Genomic DNA, 15,861 nt, shown 5'->3' with positions numbered 1-15,861 from the left:
AAATTAGGGCTTGACAGAGTGACAAATGTGCTTGATCCCTGCCAAAACCAGGGCACCAGCAGGTGACACAGAAAATAAAACCCTGCTGGCTACAACTTCACTCCTGTAGGAGCAAAGAGAAATCTTTGGTCACTGAAAATGGGAGTGGCCCCTTCAGTTTGGGTAAGTATTCTGCAAAAGTGCCTGGTTTCACTTTAAAGTGGTTATATTCAGATGGGGGCTTCTCAGGGAAAAACCCAAACTCTTCATTTGGTCCATGGCCCAGCAGAGCATCTTTTATTTGAGTCTTTTCTTTTGAGTCTTGCCTCCTCTGAAAGTAAAGTAAGAGGTAAAGGAAGTAAAAAGTAAGAAGTAAAGTAAGAAGTCCCCTCCCCTTTCAGTAAGAAGCAGCCAGCAGGGGCAGGATTATTCCCCCTAGGCTGCCCTTTGTTTCTTGCTGGTGTCCCTGCCTCAGCCCAAAAAACCCACATGATGAAGGAAGTGATGAAAATCTCCTCAGCCTGATTTCACCCCTTTCTGATAAAGGCACAGGTTGGATTCATGTTGAAATTACTTTTCTGCTGAGTGTGGGGGGGATTGGGGTCACCATAATGACACTTTTTGGGGGGATCCTCCCTGCTTGGTGCCCTCCTTGCAATCTGTATTTCAAAGGGAGTGAAAGTGGTGCCTTGGAGTGGTTGCCTAGAACAGAGACCAGACAGTTAAGAGAATAAAGTGGGAATTTATGAAAGGCCTTTAACAGACACACCTTGGGCAGTCAGAGCCTCCCAGGATGGACAGTGGGCACGAGTTTTTCAGGCAGATTTAAGTTTGGTCCATTGTCTGGGTTTGGAAAGACAGGAGCCTGCTAAGGAAGGCAGGAGCCTCCCTTGGAATGGAGAATGCAAACCTTCCCCACCCCTCTCAATTGCTTTAAATTTTAAATTAAGGGGCTCTCAGGCAAAAATATGGGAGCAGGAATAACAATTCTTTAATAGGGAAGAAAATAAAAGGATAAAATAATCAATGCAGTGAACTAAAACAACACTGCCAGAGTCAGAACCCAACCTGACACCCTGTGGGTCAGGCTGTTGGCAGCAGTCCCATTGGAATTGTGGCTCAGCCCTCCTGCAGTGTCAGGGCTGGTTCTGCTGGAGCAGGGATCCTGTAAAGAAGGATGGATTCTTCCTCTGAAGATCCAGTGGTAGAGGCAGCTGCTCTTCCTCTGGGGAATCCAGTGGAGAAGCTGTGCTGGTGTCTCAGAACCTCTGGATTATATCCAGGTAGGAATGCTTGGCTCCTCCCTCTGGGCTCACATCTCCCAATGGGATGCTGTAGTTCTTATCAGCCATGCAGGGACATTCAATAGCTGTTATCAGCAGATGTCCCCTCAGAAGGAGGAGTGATTGTGATCACTCAGAGAGAGATAAGGCAAACTGCCCACTTGACAAAGGTAATCTGCCATACAGGTGGTAATAGAAAACATCTTGCCTTGCAGTCTGGAACATCCATTTACATATCAGGGGTTAATTCTTCAATTACAGGGTCAGCTAATGAAGTCTCATTCCCCCAGTTTGCTCCTCCCCAATTCACCTTTATTTATTCTTTTCTGGTCCTGAGTCTGTTGTATGTCCTTGGGTTCCAGGCCCAGTTCTGTCTGACCAAGATGTGAAGACAGGAGCTGACGCTTCATATGGAGTTATTTATGCACTAATGCAGCACAGGATTGGGAAAATATAAAGGCTAAAATCTCAAGGCATCAAAAGTACTCAGTGCCCTGCCATGTGTTTTGTGTGGGTTGGGTTGCTCTCTTTGGAGGAGCTGTGGCTGTGGAGGACACAAAGTGCTGGAAGCTTCTCCAGCAAGGAGACCAAACCAGAGCTGCTCAGCAAATTGTGCCAACAGGGTGCAGACACCTTCCTGGAAAGGCACAGGAGGATGTGATGGTGGTGGGTGTCCATTAAATGACCTTCTGGAACACTGGGCTGGCATCACTCCAAGTGGTTAATGATAGAAATTACCTGAAGGCTTCTGAGAAACAACTTGGTTTCTCTTGGCTTTCCCCACTGTGTGTTAGAGCCCTCAGTTTCCAGCCCTCAGTTTTCAGGAGCTTTCCTTCTCCTGAAGCCCCAATGACCACAAGATCCACCTCTGAGACCAGGCCATACCTTTTGTCATTGTGCAAAAGAAGTTGTGGGAAAAAAAATTAACGTATCTGTCTCACACCATGAACACTTTCCAGTCCTTTTTTGATCCAAATTTCCTCATCCTGTTGAGTTCAGACTAAGCTGAGATTTACTCCCATTTGGAGCAAATGGAGAAGACAGTCTTATTAAGCATTACTAAAGGAGTTTGAAACCCATTGTAATTCCTTATAAATCACCATATCATATTTCAAACTTCTCTTTCATCATTGAGGCTGGAAATATGGCCCAAAAATTGCTTTCAAATGGGCAAATGAGAAATGTTTCAATTGTGGTGATTAATCAAGGTGTTCCCATCTCAGGCTTTAGTGCCTTGGCTCGGGGTTTGGACAGGGACAGCTCCCTGTAAATGCCAGAAAGCCTGACTTGCCTCAAGGGAAACCTTATTTTTGTTTTCTGGTCAGCAAAGTCATTTTTCATAGGGAATTTTACATTTTACATTGGAAATTTAGGGGGAAGGCAAGACCAGAGGAGCCGGAGAGCTGCAAGAGAGGGATGTGAAATGAAAACTCAGTGAGTCAAGAATTCTGGTTTATCTGCCTTATGGGGCTCCAGAGGGAGTTTTTCCCTCTCCCAAGGGGAAAATTTCCAAGTGTGATAGCAGGATACAGCCAGAAATGAGGCAGATTTAAGGGAGGGTTTTATTTGGTGTACTGTGGTATTGCTGCTTTCCTGACTTTCCCTTTGCATGCTGCACTCACACCTCACCTGTGTTTCTGCAGTTGGGTTCACTCTGCTGTTCTTAGCAAGTCCACCATAAACCAGGTGTCTGTCCATGTTAACTCATGGAGGTTTTGGGAGATTTGCATAAAAATGTTGAGATTTGACTTGCATAACAAATACCCCAGGAAGGCATTAAATTGAAATCTAAAAATATGGGAAATTGCAGTGTTGATTATGGGGTGTCCATGGACTGCAGCAACATTTACAAACAGTCCTTGGTTTGTGGTGGGATCTGTGCCAGAATTGTTGGCAGTGTTGAGGTTGCAGGTGGGTCTTGCACTGGCATTGCTCTGTTTTGCCCTTTGTGATATTTGTAGTGGCAGAGGAGTTGATTGTTTTTATTTAATAACAGTACTCCCCAAGTTAGTGCCCCCTCCCCAAGTCTCCAAATCTCCATGCAGCTCACTTGCTTCCCTTCTCCTGCCCCCTGTCGAGAAAAGATTGGAGGCACAAAAGGCAAAGATGCGTTGGGATAAGAACAATTTACTGGAAACAGCAATGAGATAAGAAAATGAACTTGTAACAACAGCAATGCAAATACCAAAAATGCACAAAAGAGAGCACAGAGCTTAACCTGACCACAGCCATGCCCCCAAAGAGCTCCCTCTGGTCAGGACCAGCATTACCACATTGATCTATCCTCCATGCTTGCTCCAGGAGAATGAATTCCCTTCTTCTCAGAAGGGAGAGCCCTTTTCCCCTGCCTCTGGCAATGGTAGCAAATAAATATTACTATTACTATTACTATTACTATTACTATTACTATTACCATTGCCATTGCCATTACCATTACTAATAGGGTCTGGTCAAGCCTCCCTCCAAGCTATTGTGAAAATTCACTCTGTCCCAGTTGAAACCAGGACACTGGTGAAGGACTGCCGGTATCAGTTTGGAATGGAAAAAACTTCAATAATGGTTTCATTTTTGCAGAGCAAGACAGTTTTTGAGGGTGTTTCTTCTCAGCTACTCAAGCAACAGAGCTGATGTCACCTTTGGTCTTGGGACAGAAGTTTGTAGAATTCACAAATATTGCAAATATTGTGAGGGGGAGAGGAGGGGCAACAACCAGTGGCACAGCTCAAAGGAATGGTCTGAAGTTGTGTCAGGGTAGGTTCAGGTTGGGTATGAGAGAAAGGTTCCTCACCCTGGGCACAGGAGCAGGCTCCCAGGGCATGGCCCAAGGCCAGCAGAGCTCAGAAAGCTTTGGACAATCCTCTCAGGTGTGTGGTGAGACTCTTGGGCATGGTCCTGAGCAGGGCCAGGAGCTGGAATCGAGGATCCTTGTGGCTCCTCTCCAGCTCAGATCCTTCTGTGGTTCTGTGACCTTCTCATTGCCACTGTGGGGTTGGGATTTGGTGTTTGCAGATGGAAATGTGGCTGCTTGTGGTTCCTGACTCATCACTCTCCATGAGGTGGAGAATGAAGAGCACAAGCCAAGGTTTGAAAGCACAGGACAAGACTTCAGACTTTGGACATTAATTGTTCTCAGTTAGTTTGACATTGTTCTCAACTGTTAAAACATTCATCTGCTGCCTATTTTTTACATGGCAACCAGTTTTGGTTTTTTTTTTAGACATTTCATGCCCAGCCAGAGGAAGTTTCAACATTTTTGGGGTTCCTCAGCAACGCTTCACTTCAAAGCTTTTTGATTTGCTGAAAAAAAAAATCACAACTTGCTCTTTTGGGAACTTTTCTCGGGCAGAGGGCTGGCTTGCACAAAATTCAAGTATTCTCAGGTTACTTTGAAGAAGCTTCTTTGATGTTTCCCTGTGCCAGTTTGTTTTGGAAGGTGCTTTAATGGTCTTCCCCTATAAAAATAACACTTTAAAATGTATGTAGGTATCTCAGCTCTCCACTTAAAAAAATGAGCAAAGTTGTTTAATGCTGCTGTTCAAGGTACATTAACCTTGTCTGCTAAAGCTCTGACTGGCTCTTGCAGGTTTTATTCTCATGTTTATGTTGCAGAGATATCCCTGGAGCCTTTCAGAGATGGTATCTGTGGAGAGGAGAGGAATATTTAGCAGTAATTGTTGTTCTCATCAGAAATCCACTGAAGCAGCTCCATCCTTTCTATGGAGCTGAGGTTGGGAGGACGATTGGGACATATTAATTAAATAAATACAAATAATAAATAAATACCTGTAAGTATTAAACAAAAAGAATTTAAATGCCTAGATGAAAATATTAAATAAATAAATGCTCCTTTGGCAAGGTTTTTTTTGGCATTGTCCAACGTGATGTTTCCCTCTCTGTTTTATCCCAGTGCTTATGTGTTGACCAATTGGTTTTTTAAGGAGAAAACCAGAAAAGTCTGGTCTAGACTTTGTTCTACAGAAATATCAAGTCCCTTTTTGCTTTAACCCATCCTTGTAGCAGAAACACAAACTCAATTCCTCCTTTTTTTACCAGGCAATAACTGATAACAGGATACTGGGAGGGTATGGAGGTCAGCGTTTGGTAAAATCAGCATCTTAGCCAAGAGCTAAAGATGCTCCCAGTGCAAGAAAACCTCCTGGAACTGGATTGAGGAAATTTGGCCATGATATATTCTTAAAAAAATTAAAGCTATTTGATGGCACAGTGTTATCTTTGCACAAAGTTTCCTGATATCCCCAGAGATGTTACATGAGCAACAAGTTTGGAAGCAACTTTGAATATGGAGGAATGGCCAAGAATGGGTAATGTCTTGAAAAATTGGATTCTTTTCTGGTTTTGACCATTTAATAGCACTTGGTTTATTTTTAACAAGCTCGGGATGGCATAAAGAACTTTATGCAATGACATGAAAACCTGCTGTTCATCTTTTAGGGTAATTTTGGTAAAAACAGGCAAAAAAAAGGTGGAGATTGGTTGATAGAAATGAGACATTCAAGAGGAGAGGGTCACTCTTAATTCACTTTATGGGCAATCAAGAGCTGGCATCACCCCTGGAGGGCGAGCCTGCCCTGGTGGCGCTGGGTGAGATGGATTGTCCTCTGGAGCACCCTCTCCATCCCTCCTCTGCTGTATTTCTTCATTTCCACTGAGCTGAGTTCATATATCACAAACCCCAGCCTGCACAAGCCCTCTGTGAAGATGTGACATAAAAACCTCCCAGCCTGCTGTGGAGGGAGCGTGGCTGACACGGCGTCGTTGGGAATCTCACACTTCCCCTCTTCAAAAAATGCCCTCAGAAAAGGCAATCTTCCCTTAAAACAGAAAAAATACCTTCCATGGCTGGTAAAAAAAAAAAAATCCTTAAGTATCTCTAATTATTTTGATGCTTCAGGTGGAGGAGAAAAGGCTGAGAAGTTGATTTTCTGATTTTTCTTGTGGAATCCTCCATTATCAGTTGCATGGGTTGCTGTGGGGCAGAAGCCTCTCAATAAGCTGGAAAAAGTGATCCTCATTTTCCCATTGGTTCAGAAACAAGAGTTGTGCTTTACAGATTGAATATTAACATTTTGCTTTGAAAACAGTGATTTAGAGTCCATAAAAGGGATTTAAATTTTTTTTTTTTTCATTCAGCCCCAATTCTGAGCAGCCCTAACCATTCTAATATGGGTTTATGGCTTTTTTATTAATCAAGGAGGTCATGTTCACCTGGAGGGTGACTGGCAATACTTTAGTATTTTAAGGCATCATGAAAAAAACCCCAACTTTTCAACTTAGTCTTTAATTATTTTTACTTGAAAAAGGCTGTAATATATTGCTGGTAAAAAACCTCAGCCTATAAATCTGAGAGTCTTTTAGATAGGCACAAGCTCTTTGGGAAATACATTTCCAAAGTAATGGCAACATTTCAGTGATAGCTGAAATAATTTTATTTCATAAGGAAATTTAGGATACTTTGATCTCAAGTCACTGCCAAAATGTGAAGTACTGCTGCTTCCGGAAATGAAAGAGCCTTTATGGGTTTTTATTGCTCACCATTTCTTTCTTCTGTGCAAATCCCCCAGGAGCTGGCTGCAATTCCTGCCCTCCCTGATCTCCAGATCCCCAGAATTCTCTCTTCACCCACGATTTGAACATTTCTTGAGGTGGGCTGGAAGGAGCTGGCAGGGGTTTGGTGATGCTCTGCTCCTTCCATTATCTGGATGGCCATCGTCAAAATCAAAAATTAATTTAAGAAGTGGGGGAAAGGAAGGAAAGAAAGGAAAGAAAGGAAAGAAAGGAAAGAAAGGAAAGGAAGGAAAGGAAGGAAAGGAAGGAAGGAAAGGAAGGAAAGGAAGGAAAGGAAGGAAGGAAGGAAGGAAGGAAGGAAGGAAGGAAGGAAGGAAGGAAGGAAGGAAGGAGAAGGGATTAATATATAAAACAAAAATACAAAAAATAAGCAAGTTAATGCACATAAAGGCAGCTTTCAACCCTTCCCTGTGGTGGCTGCTGATAAATCCATGGGGTGACAGCTCTGCCCTGTTATCCTGAGATTCATGGCTGGGGCTCCCACGTGAAACACCTGTCCAGCTTTTCCTGTGGCCACCAGATATTTCCTGGATATTTACAGTGCCTGAGTGCATTTGTTTCCCCCAAGATAAATAAATATACTGCTATTGGCAACAGCTGTCTCCCACTTTTATCCTTTTTTTTTTTTTTTTTAATTTAGCTGTCAGTCCTATTCTCCAAACAAATCATCGCCCATAAACCTCAATGAACAGCTTGATTTGAGCAGCTTAGATATTATTCAGCAATTAAATTGGGCTCTGGGCTGCCACCTTCTGGGAATAGAGTCGCCCAAAAAGCTCACACCCCCCAGCAGATCGCCATGGCTGGCTGTGGGATCTCTCTTGGCAGGAACAATAGATGCCAAGCAGGGTATTTTTCCCAAAATAGCAATGTCTGTTTTTTTTTTTAGCTTCCTACACAGATGTCCAGACTGTCACAGTGCTAAATTCTGCTTTTGCCCAGCTGAAATTCTCTTTCTGGTGGGGAGGTTTTTCCCTGGGTGTTGCCCCCCGAGGACGGGGATATTTGTGTGCCTGCAGCTGTGAGCTGGGTTTGACATTGGACATCAAAGGTTTTAAGCTGTGAGTTCACTCAGGAGCAGATAATTTTGCCTCCTGCTATTTTGCTGTTGGGAGGAAAAAGATGAAAAGCATCATTTTAATCCCATAAATGCAATATCCTCACTGCTAGAGGTCTGTGTGAGGGAAGAACCCTGATCTACCTTCACAATGCACAGGATTTCGGGTGTGATTTCTTAGTATTCAATCCGTGGGTTGTCCATATTTGTGCAAAGTATAAGAAAGAATAACCTCATTTATTCATGCAAAATAAAGAAGGGTTGTTGATGCTCATCCCAAGCACTTGGCTTTCCATTTGGATGTGGTGCATTTGTGAACTTAGTGCATGGCAAAGCCTGAAGCCTCGAGAAAATCAGAAATTGCACCTCTTCCCCCAAAACAACCTCATAGAGAGGACTAAATTTTTCACAAACATTCCCAAATGTGCCTCAGTTTTGGCTGAGCTCATCAGTGCCTCTTCTCCCTTTCTTTGCACCTTTCTGCCTGTCACCATTTTGTGGTGAAAGCAGTGCTGGCACTGGTTTTGGGTTATTTTCCCTGACAATATCTGGGGACTTTGATAACTTTCTGCATTTCCTCATGGGGTGGTGCCATGGCTTTTCCCCAGATCAGAAGCCAAGGGGAAAGTCAGTGCATCACAACAAGGAGATCCTTGGGGAGGTGTCACCTCTTGCAGAAAGGAGAAAATAAAAATGTCTTCTTTGACATTGAAACATCTTCTTCTTCAGAAGAAGAAAAAAAAGTCTTTCTTCTGAAAGAAGAAATTTCTTCTTTTCAAGAGGAAATGTCCTTTGGAGGTCCCAGGAAATTTTTTGGGCAACTTTGTGAGTTGGCCCAAACCAGAGCTCTGAGCCACAGTGAGGACAGGACAGAGTTTTTAAGAATTCAGGCAAGATTAATGGCTTTTCTTTCTAAAGCAACCACACAGCTGCAGTGAAAGAGTGGGATAAAAGGTATTTTCAGGGCCATCAATTGCTTTTGGGTCACATCTACCACCAGGTCTGTTTGTTGGGGACTTTTCCCAACCAAGTGCTCCACTATAAATTTGTCCCTTCCTGGTGCCCCTCTTTTTTCTCCATCTCCTTTGAACCTGAAGATACAAAAAAATTACTGTGTTTTCCTCCCAAATAACTGCATTTTAGAGAAAGCAGCAGCTTCCAGAGAGGTTGGAGGCAGTGTAAGAACCACCTGCTCAGTTTATGGGGTGTGCAAAATCCAGCTTTGCTCCCTGGCTCAAATCAAACAAGAGTTTCCACATTTTTGTGCCTTCAGTCATCATGGGGTCAGTCACCTCAGCATAGGATACAGCTGGGTTGGAGTGCACAGAATAGGAATATGTTCAATAAAATAATAAATAAATAAATATATCCAATATGTTGGTGAATCTCCACATTGGATTCTCGATGTCCCTTCTGAGGATGTGATTCTGTGGTGACCAAAGGCAAAGAGACACATCATTCTGGGACAGTTTAGTGTATAATTTAAAAAATGGCAAGTTTTGCTTCCAGAAAAGAGGAATAGCTGGAAAGGGGATGGAAATCCCCATTTAGGCAGTGTGGTTAGGCATGAGGGGTGGGAAGAAAATACCCTGGGTGTGCCAGGGTTCACAGGGGAGAGGATATCATGAGTTTCACGGATGGCACCTCATCTCCAGTGAAGATCCCCCTGCCCGTTGACCTTCTCTTCCCCCCCAGTGCATTCCTTATCCAAAATCACAAATCTCAAAAAAATCATCAAATCACCCTAAGGCTGATGGAACCACCTTGAGTTTCTCCCAGGGACTGTGTGCAGAGGGCAGTGTGAGGAATGCCACCTCTCGTTTTTCCTTCCCTTCCCTTCCCGTGGGGGTTTCAGGGGTGGGACATCCCTGAGCTGTGTTCTGCTGCCCGCAGGTTCTCGATGTGAGTCCCAAGCAGGATGCACCATGTCTCCCCTGCTCCAGCTCTGACCATGATGGCCACCCAGACCGTGCCTCCTCCTCCTCCCTACCAGGACACCCCGCAGGTGAGTGTCCTCAGACCCCCAGCACCCCCAGCTCCTGCATTAATCACCCTGATTTCCCAAATAACGCCCATTACAAAATGATGTATTCATCTCCGAACCGGCAGAATTGAAACCTCTTCAGTCAGTCTGCAAGATGGAAAGATTTTGGGTTAAACTATGGGGTTTTTTCCCTTTTTTGTCTTATATCTTAAGCTGTGCCAAGGGAAATTTAGGTTGGATGTCAGAAAAATGGTTTTTTTACTGAAAGGATGGAATGTTCTGCCCAGGGAGGTGGTGGAGTCCCCATCCCTGGGTGTGTTTAACAAAGCCTGGATGTGGCACTGGGTGCCAGGGTTCAGCTGAGGGGTTGAGGTTGGACTCCATGATCTTGAAGGTCTCTTTCAACCCAGTGATTCTGTGAATTCTCTAAATTCTGTGATTTTGGGGTCTTTGGGTCTTCTTGGAAAGCTGACACGTCGCCATGATTGCAACCAGCAGGCCAATTAGCTAGAAAGATGAAATATCTAACTAAAGCAGGGCAGGTTTAGTCATAGGAATGGCCTTTGATTTATTTCAATGGCGTTTTTTAATAACCTGTGGCAGGGGAGAAAAAAAGATTTCATCTCCAATGGTGCTCTAAGCAGTCAAATAACTTTTTCAAGCATCGTTATGGAGTCAAATTATAATAAAAAGAGGAGTTTGTCCAAGAGAAACCCTTCTGGAGCACCCCAGAGGGCTGGACTTGGGAGTTGAGGATGGATTTGGGGATGGTGTTGTACCCTAAAGCCTAAAAAATGGATTTGGGGATGGTGTTGTACCCTAAAACCTAAAAAATGGATTTGGGGGATGGTGTTGCACCTTGATGGCTAAAAAAGGGATTTTGGGGATGGTGTTGTACCCTAAAACCTAAAAAATGGATTTTGGAGATGATCCTGCACCTCAAAGCCTAAATTTACCCCTAAAAAATAGTGAGATTTTTTTAGGGATAAATTTATATCACATTTCTGCTTTCCCAGCTACAATGACTGGACAGGGGGGATCTGTATTGTGCACAGAGCCGGCTCCGCGTTCAAAGCAGCTTTTATTTTTTTTTTTGTGTTCATGTGGAAGATTTCAAGCTCTTCCTTATTTGCTGCGTTTCTCATTTGCGAAAGCAGAAAAATCAGAAAAATCTCCCGTCCCAACAAAAAAAAAAAAAAAAAAAAAAAAAACCACCAAAAAAACCAAAAAACAAACCCAAAAAAAACCCAAAAAAACCCCCAAAAAACCAAAAAAACCACCACAAAACCAAAAAAAAAAAAAACCCAAAAAACCAAAAGCCAAACCAAACAAAAAACAAACAAAAAACCCACAAAAAAACAAAATAAAAAGCCCCCCAAAAAAAAAAAAAAAAAAAGGAAAAAAGAAAACGAAAAACCTCAACCTCCCAAGCCTGTGCTCTGCAAGCTAAAATAAATAAATTGACTTTTCCACCCCCCCTTGGAGCCACCCGTGTCTCCTCTCTCCTCATTTCCTCTGGTGGGGAGAGGTCGCTCCTCACAAACGACACTTGCTGGGGTTTTGTGGCTCCTCCACCTTGTGTGCCATCATTCCATCATTTCCTCGCTCCGCTGCTCTGCCTTGAGTAGGGCTGGGGGTTTTTTATTTTTTTTCTCCAAATTTTTTTTTCCCCTTTCTCGCTTCCACAGCGGGGGAGCCGCGGCACCGTTTGAGTCCTAATGGGCAATTTCAGGGAGTTTTTAAAATAGCCACATTTTCCCTGGCGTCCTTTGGAGATTTCCCTTCTCCCTCCTTGTCCCTTCTCTGCCCCCTGTTTGAATATATTGAATTTTGGGGACCCTCAGGAGCTTTGATGACCAAATCCTTCCCTTTTTTTTTTTACCTTATCAAGGAGGTTGCTCAAGCGTTTAGTGGGTTTGGAAGGAAAAGCTGCAGCCAAGAATTGATTTTTATTTTTATTTTTTTTAATTTTTTTTGCTCAAGCGTTTAGTGGGTTTGGAAGGAAAAGCTGCAGCCAAGAATTGATTTTTTTTTTTTTTTTTTTTTGAGTGCTGTGAACTTTTCACCTGAAAATTTGGGATTTCCAGGGATTGGAAAAGCAAATTGCACAAATTTCTGCCCTCCAGAAGTGAGGAAGAAACGGAGAGGAGCGGATAAATGGAAAAATTATTGATTATCAGAGCTGCAATGAGCTCCTTCGCGTCAAGGGAAGCACTTTGGGGAGAAAAGTGCTAAAAAAAGGGATTTGGGGGAGCTTTGCATTGATGTTTTACAGCAGAGGCTGTGCAAGCTGTCACCCTCACTGTCAGAAACAGCAAAAATGAAGCAGAAATGATGGAAAAAGCTTCATTTTGGAAGGAAAAAATTCTTCTTTAATCCCTGGAATCTGTTAAAGGAGTGGGACATGGAGCATCTTTTACACCGAGCATGATCTCATTGAGTTCTCTACCTGTTGAGAATGAAAATCTGCATTAAAATCAGTTTTCTGTAATGAATGACAACCAAAAAGCTGAGGGAGAATCTTCAGCCATTTCAATGGAAAAAAAGAGTTTTTTTTAAAAATAGGTATTTTTAGCATCAAAAGTGGTGAAAGCAGCTTTGCCCTACCAAAAAAAAAAATGCTCCTCAGGTGGTCACAAGAAGGACAAAAAAGGGAGGAAGGGGGATTAATTAATTAATTAACTAACTACTTAATTAATTAATTTATTCTAAAAATATATTTAAGAAAAATTGTTATTAAAAATTAGGTTAATTTTTCGTAAATTTCAGCACAGAAAGTGATAAAAAGCATCTTCCTCCCAAGTGGTTACAGCAGGAACAAAAATGAGCAACAAATAAATACATTACCAATGTATTTTCAAAAAATACAATTACTAATAATTGTAATAATACAATTACTCTATAAATGTATTTCGAAAAAAAATATTAAAAATCAAATGGAGAAGTTGATTTTTCCTAATTTTCAACACAGAAAGTGATAAAAGTATCTTTCTTCCTCCCCATAAAAAGTGGTTTTTTGGTGATTATAACAGGGACATATGTATTTAAATTTATTTAATTTATTTATTTCAATTTTCTATTTTCTATATTTAAAACGTATTTTTAAGGATATTTTGAACAGAATTTAATTTTTTCAACCTTTTAGCATCTCTTTTTGTATTTTCTACATTTTAAAGCATTTTAGATTTTTACAAACGTACTTTTTACATTTTTCTGCATTAAATAAGTTTTAAAGATATTTATAAAACATTTTTTTATTTTCACATCTTTGAACATATTTGTAACATTTTAAAACTTTACTTTTCAATATATTTGTAAATACATTTTGAACATATTTGAAACATATTCTAACAGATTTTTAACAGTTTACACAATTATTGTGACCATTATAATTTTTTCTTCACTTTTTTGCTGTTTTTTAAACACAACTTTTTGTGCTTTTTGTTTTCCTTTCCCATTTACCTTTTTCCCCTTCTCCTCCAACTATTTTTGGCCATTTTCCATGGGAAAAAGAAAGCAAACCAAAACCCACCTGTGTTTTTCTATCAAAATTTACAACTTCTACACCCAAATATTTCCTCCTAATTCCCATTTTCCCATTACCAAGAACCTGCTGCCTTTTCCCTCCCCACCTGTTCCCCTAAATTCCATTTTTTCCTCCATTTTTTCCCCTCCTCCCTATTCAGCTGCAAATCCCCCCCATCTCAGCATCCTCTTCCCTCTTTTTCCATAGACTTGGAATTATTTTTTACTTATTTTTTTGTTCTTTTCTTTAGCCCAAGGTGAGGTAATGGCTTCAGAGCAGCCCCAAAGGAAGCTTTATTTTATTTTATTTTATTTTTTTTTTTGGGCAATAGCTCAATTAGTTGCAGACTTGGCTGGAAATATTCGACTTGGCAGGATGCAAAAAGGGCTTTGGAATCCTGGTAAATAAGTGTGATGATGGGGGGGAGGAAAAAAAAGGGAAAAGGTTGGGGGGGAAAAGCCATTTTTTCCCTGCATAAATGTAATTTTCCATGGAGATAATAGGGAGAAAAAAAGGGAAAAAAGATGAAGAGATATTCAGTGATGTGGCTGGATTATCCCAAAATCTGCTGTATTTTTGTTTTAAATGGAAAATGGGGGGAAAAAAAGGAGAAATCCCGACTGCTGTGATCAGGAGGGGAAGTGAAGCCCAAATTTCTCTCATTTCTGTAGCACCAGGGAGGGGAAGAGGGACAGAAATGGAACCTGTGGGGAGAGGTGGAAATTAAATCGAGCCAAGTGAATTTGCAGGTGCTGGAGCCCAACTTTGGAGTTATGAACAATAAAGGAGATTGAAAAGAAAAAAAATAAAAAGTGGGGAAAAAAGCGACAGCAAAAGGTCAGGCAGGAGATATTAAAGGCAAACATTTTAAAAGCAAAAGGTGTCATGATTTTGGTCCAGCTTGGGTTTATAAAGTTTTACATATTTTTGTATAAATATACATATTGCATTTACACCAATAATGACACCATTATATATATGAACATTTTTATATATTAACAATCACAAATAAATTTAAAAAATATATTAGACAAATAAATAAAATATACGTATATTTTATGTATGTATGTATCTATGTATATTTTATTTATTTTAAATAATAAGTATATGTATATTTTATTTATTTTATATAATAATATGATATATTATTCTATATATAAAAATATATAGAAATGTATCAGACAAATAAATAAAATATACGTATAAGTATATGTATATTTTATTTATTTTAAATAATAAGTATATGTATATTTTATTTATTTTATATAATAATATGATATATTATTCTGTATATAGAAAGATATTGAAATGTATCAGACAAATAAATAAAAATAATATTTATATCAAAACACAGACAGGAAGAAATAAATGTATTAGACAAATAAAGAAATTATATATATAATGTTCAGCAATGTTATATTATAAAATAAATTATATATAAAATTATATATTATAATATATAAAATTATATGTAATTTTTATATAAATATAAAATGATATATAAATTAAAATTAGATATAATCAATTATATATATAAGCTTTAGCAAGAACCAGAGCTTCCTTTTGCTCCATGCCTCAAGGGAAGACTGAACATTTACAGGTAAAAATAGGCAAATACTAATTTTTTCACAAATTTCTGCAGAGAACCAGGCAAACCAACCACTTTGCAGCAGTTTTTCACCGAGATTTTAGTCTGAAACCTCTGGATCTGGGGTGCTGCTGATGCACCCCAGTTGTTTCAAGTTCTCCCTGAAGTTTTTTTTCATGGAATTTTGTGTTGATAATGCAAAGGCCAGGTTGGACCTGTGTGAAGTCTGACAATGAGTAATTCAGATTTTTTTTTTAAATTTTAAGTGAAAACTGCCCCTAAATAGGTGTTGCCCTGTTCCAGAAGGCGTTAGGTGTTGGAAGGATGCTCAGGGATTCACAGGAGATTCATCTTTACCTGAAATCATTGCTGTTTTTAAAACAAGCAGAATGTTTGTAGTCAGGGTGATTTATTTGGCATTCCCATTGGGGCTGAAGTTGGGTGATTTGGGCATGGGCACCAAAAAAATCAGATTTTTTTTGGCTGTCTTCTCCCAGCTCTGAGGTGACTCATTGTGGGCTTGGCGAGCTGGCAGAGGCTCACCTAATTTGGGGATAAAATTGAAAATGACTCTGTCTAGACAGTAATACCTGCCTTGGAAGGGCTCTTGGCAACCTCGGTGCTGCCGCTGATTTCATCTGGGACCGGTGTGAAACATCCCTGCCTAAATTACCCCACGCAGTAACGATGGTGGGAGGTTTTCCCTGTATTTCCATGGGTGAAAAGTTGGGGAAAATGTGTAAAAATCGAAACCTGCTCTTTCCAGGCAAAGATAAAATGCCTGGGTGTGTTTTACCTGTCCCACCAGAGCACTGCATCCTGAACTCCCCAAATTCTGCAAAACCTGTCAGGAAAGCC

General features: G+C 40.7%; 1 protein-coding gene across 3 annotated transcripts in view; it reads left to right on the top strand.

Moving 5' to 3' along the window:
• PKNOX2 (PBX/knotted 1 homeobox 2) overlaps positions 1-15,861 on the top strand; it is a 112,269-nt gene that overhangs the window by 70,750 nt on the left and 25,658 nt on the right. For all 3 annotated transcript variants that reach the window (XM_074527891.1, XM_074527892.1, XM_074527893.1), the window contains one exon: positions 9,799-9,910. In XM_074527891.1, coding sequence (XP_074383992.1) covers positions 9,824-9,910 — 87 coding nt within the window. In that variant the 5' untranslated portion in view covers positions 9,799-9,823. The remainder of the gene's footprint in view (positions 1-9,798; positions 9,911-15,861) is intronic.

Source organism: Zonotrichia albicollis, chromosome 27, assembly GCF_047830755.1.
Source record: "Zonotrichia albicollis isolate bZonAlb1 chromosome 27, bZonAlb1.hap1, whole genome shotgun sequence".
Lineage (NCBI taxonomy): Eukaryota > Metazoa > Chordata > Aves > Passeriformes > Passerellidae > Zonotrichia > Zonotrichia albicollis.
This window is presented reverse-complemented; position numbering and strand designations above follow the sequence as displayed.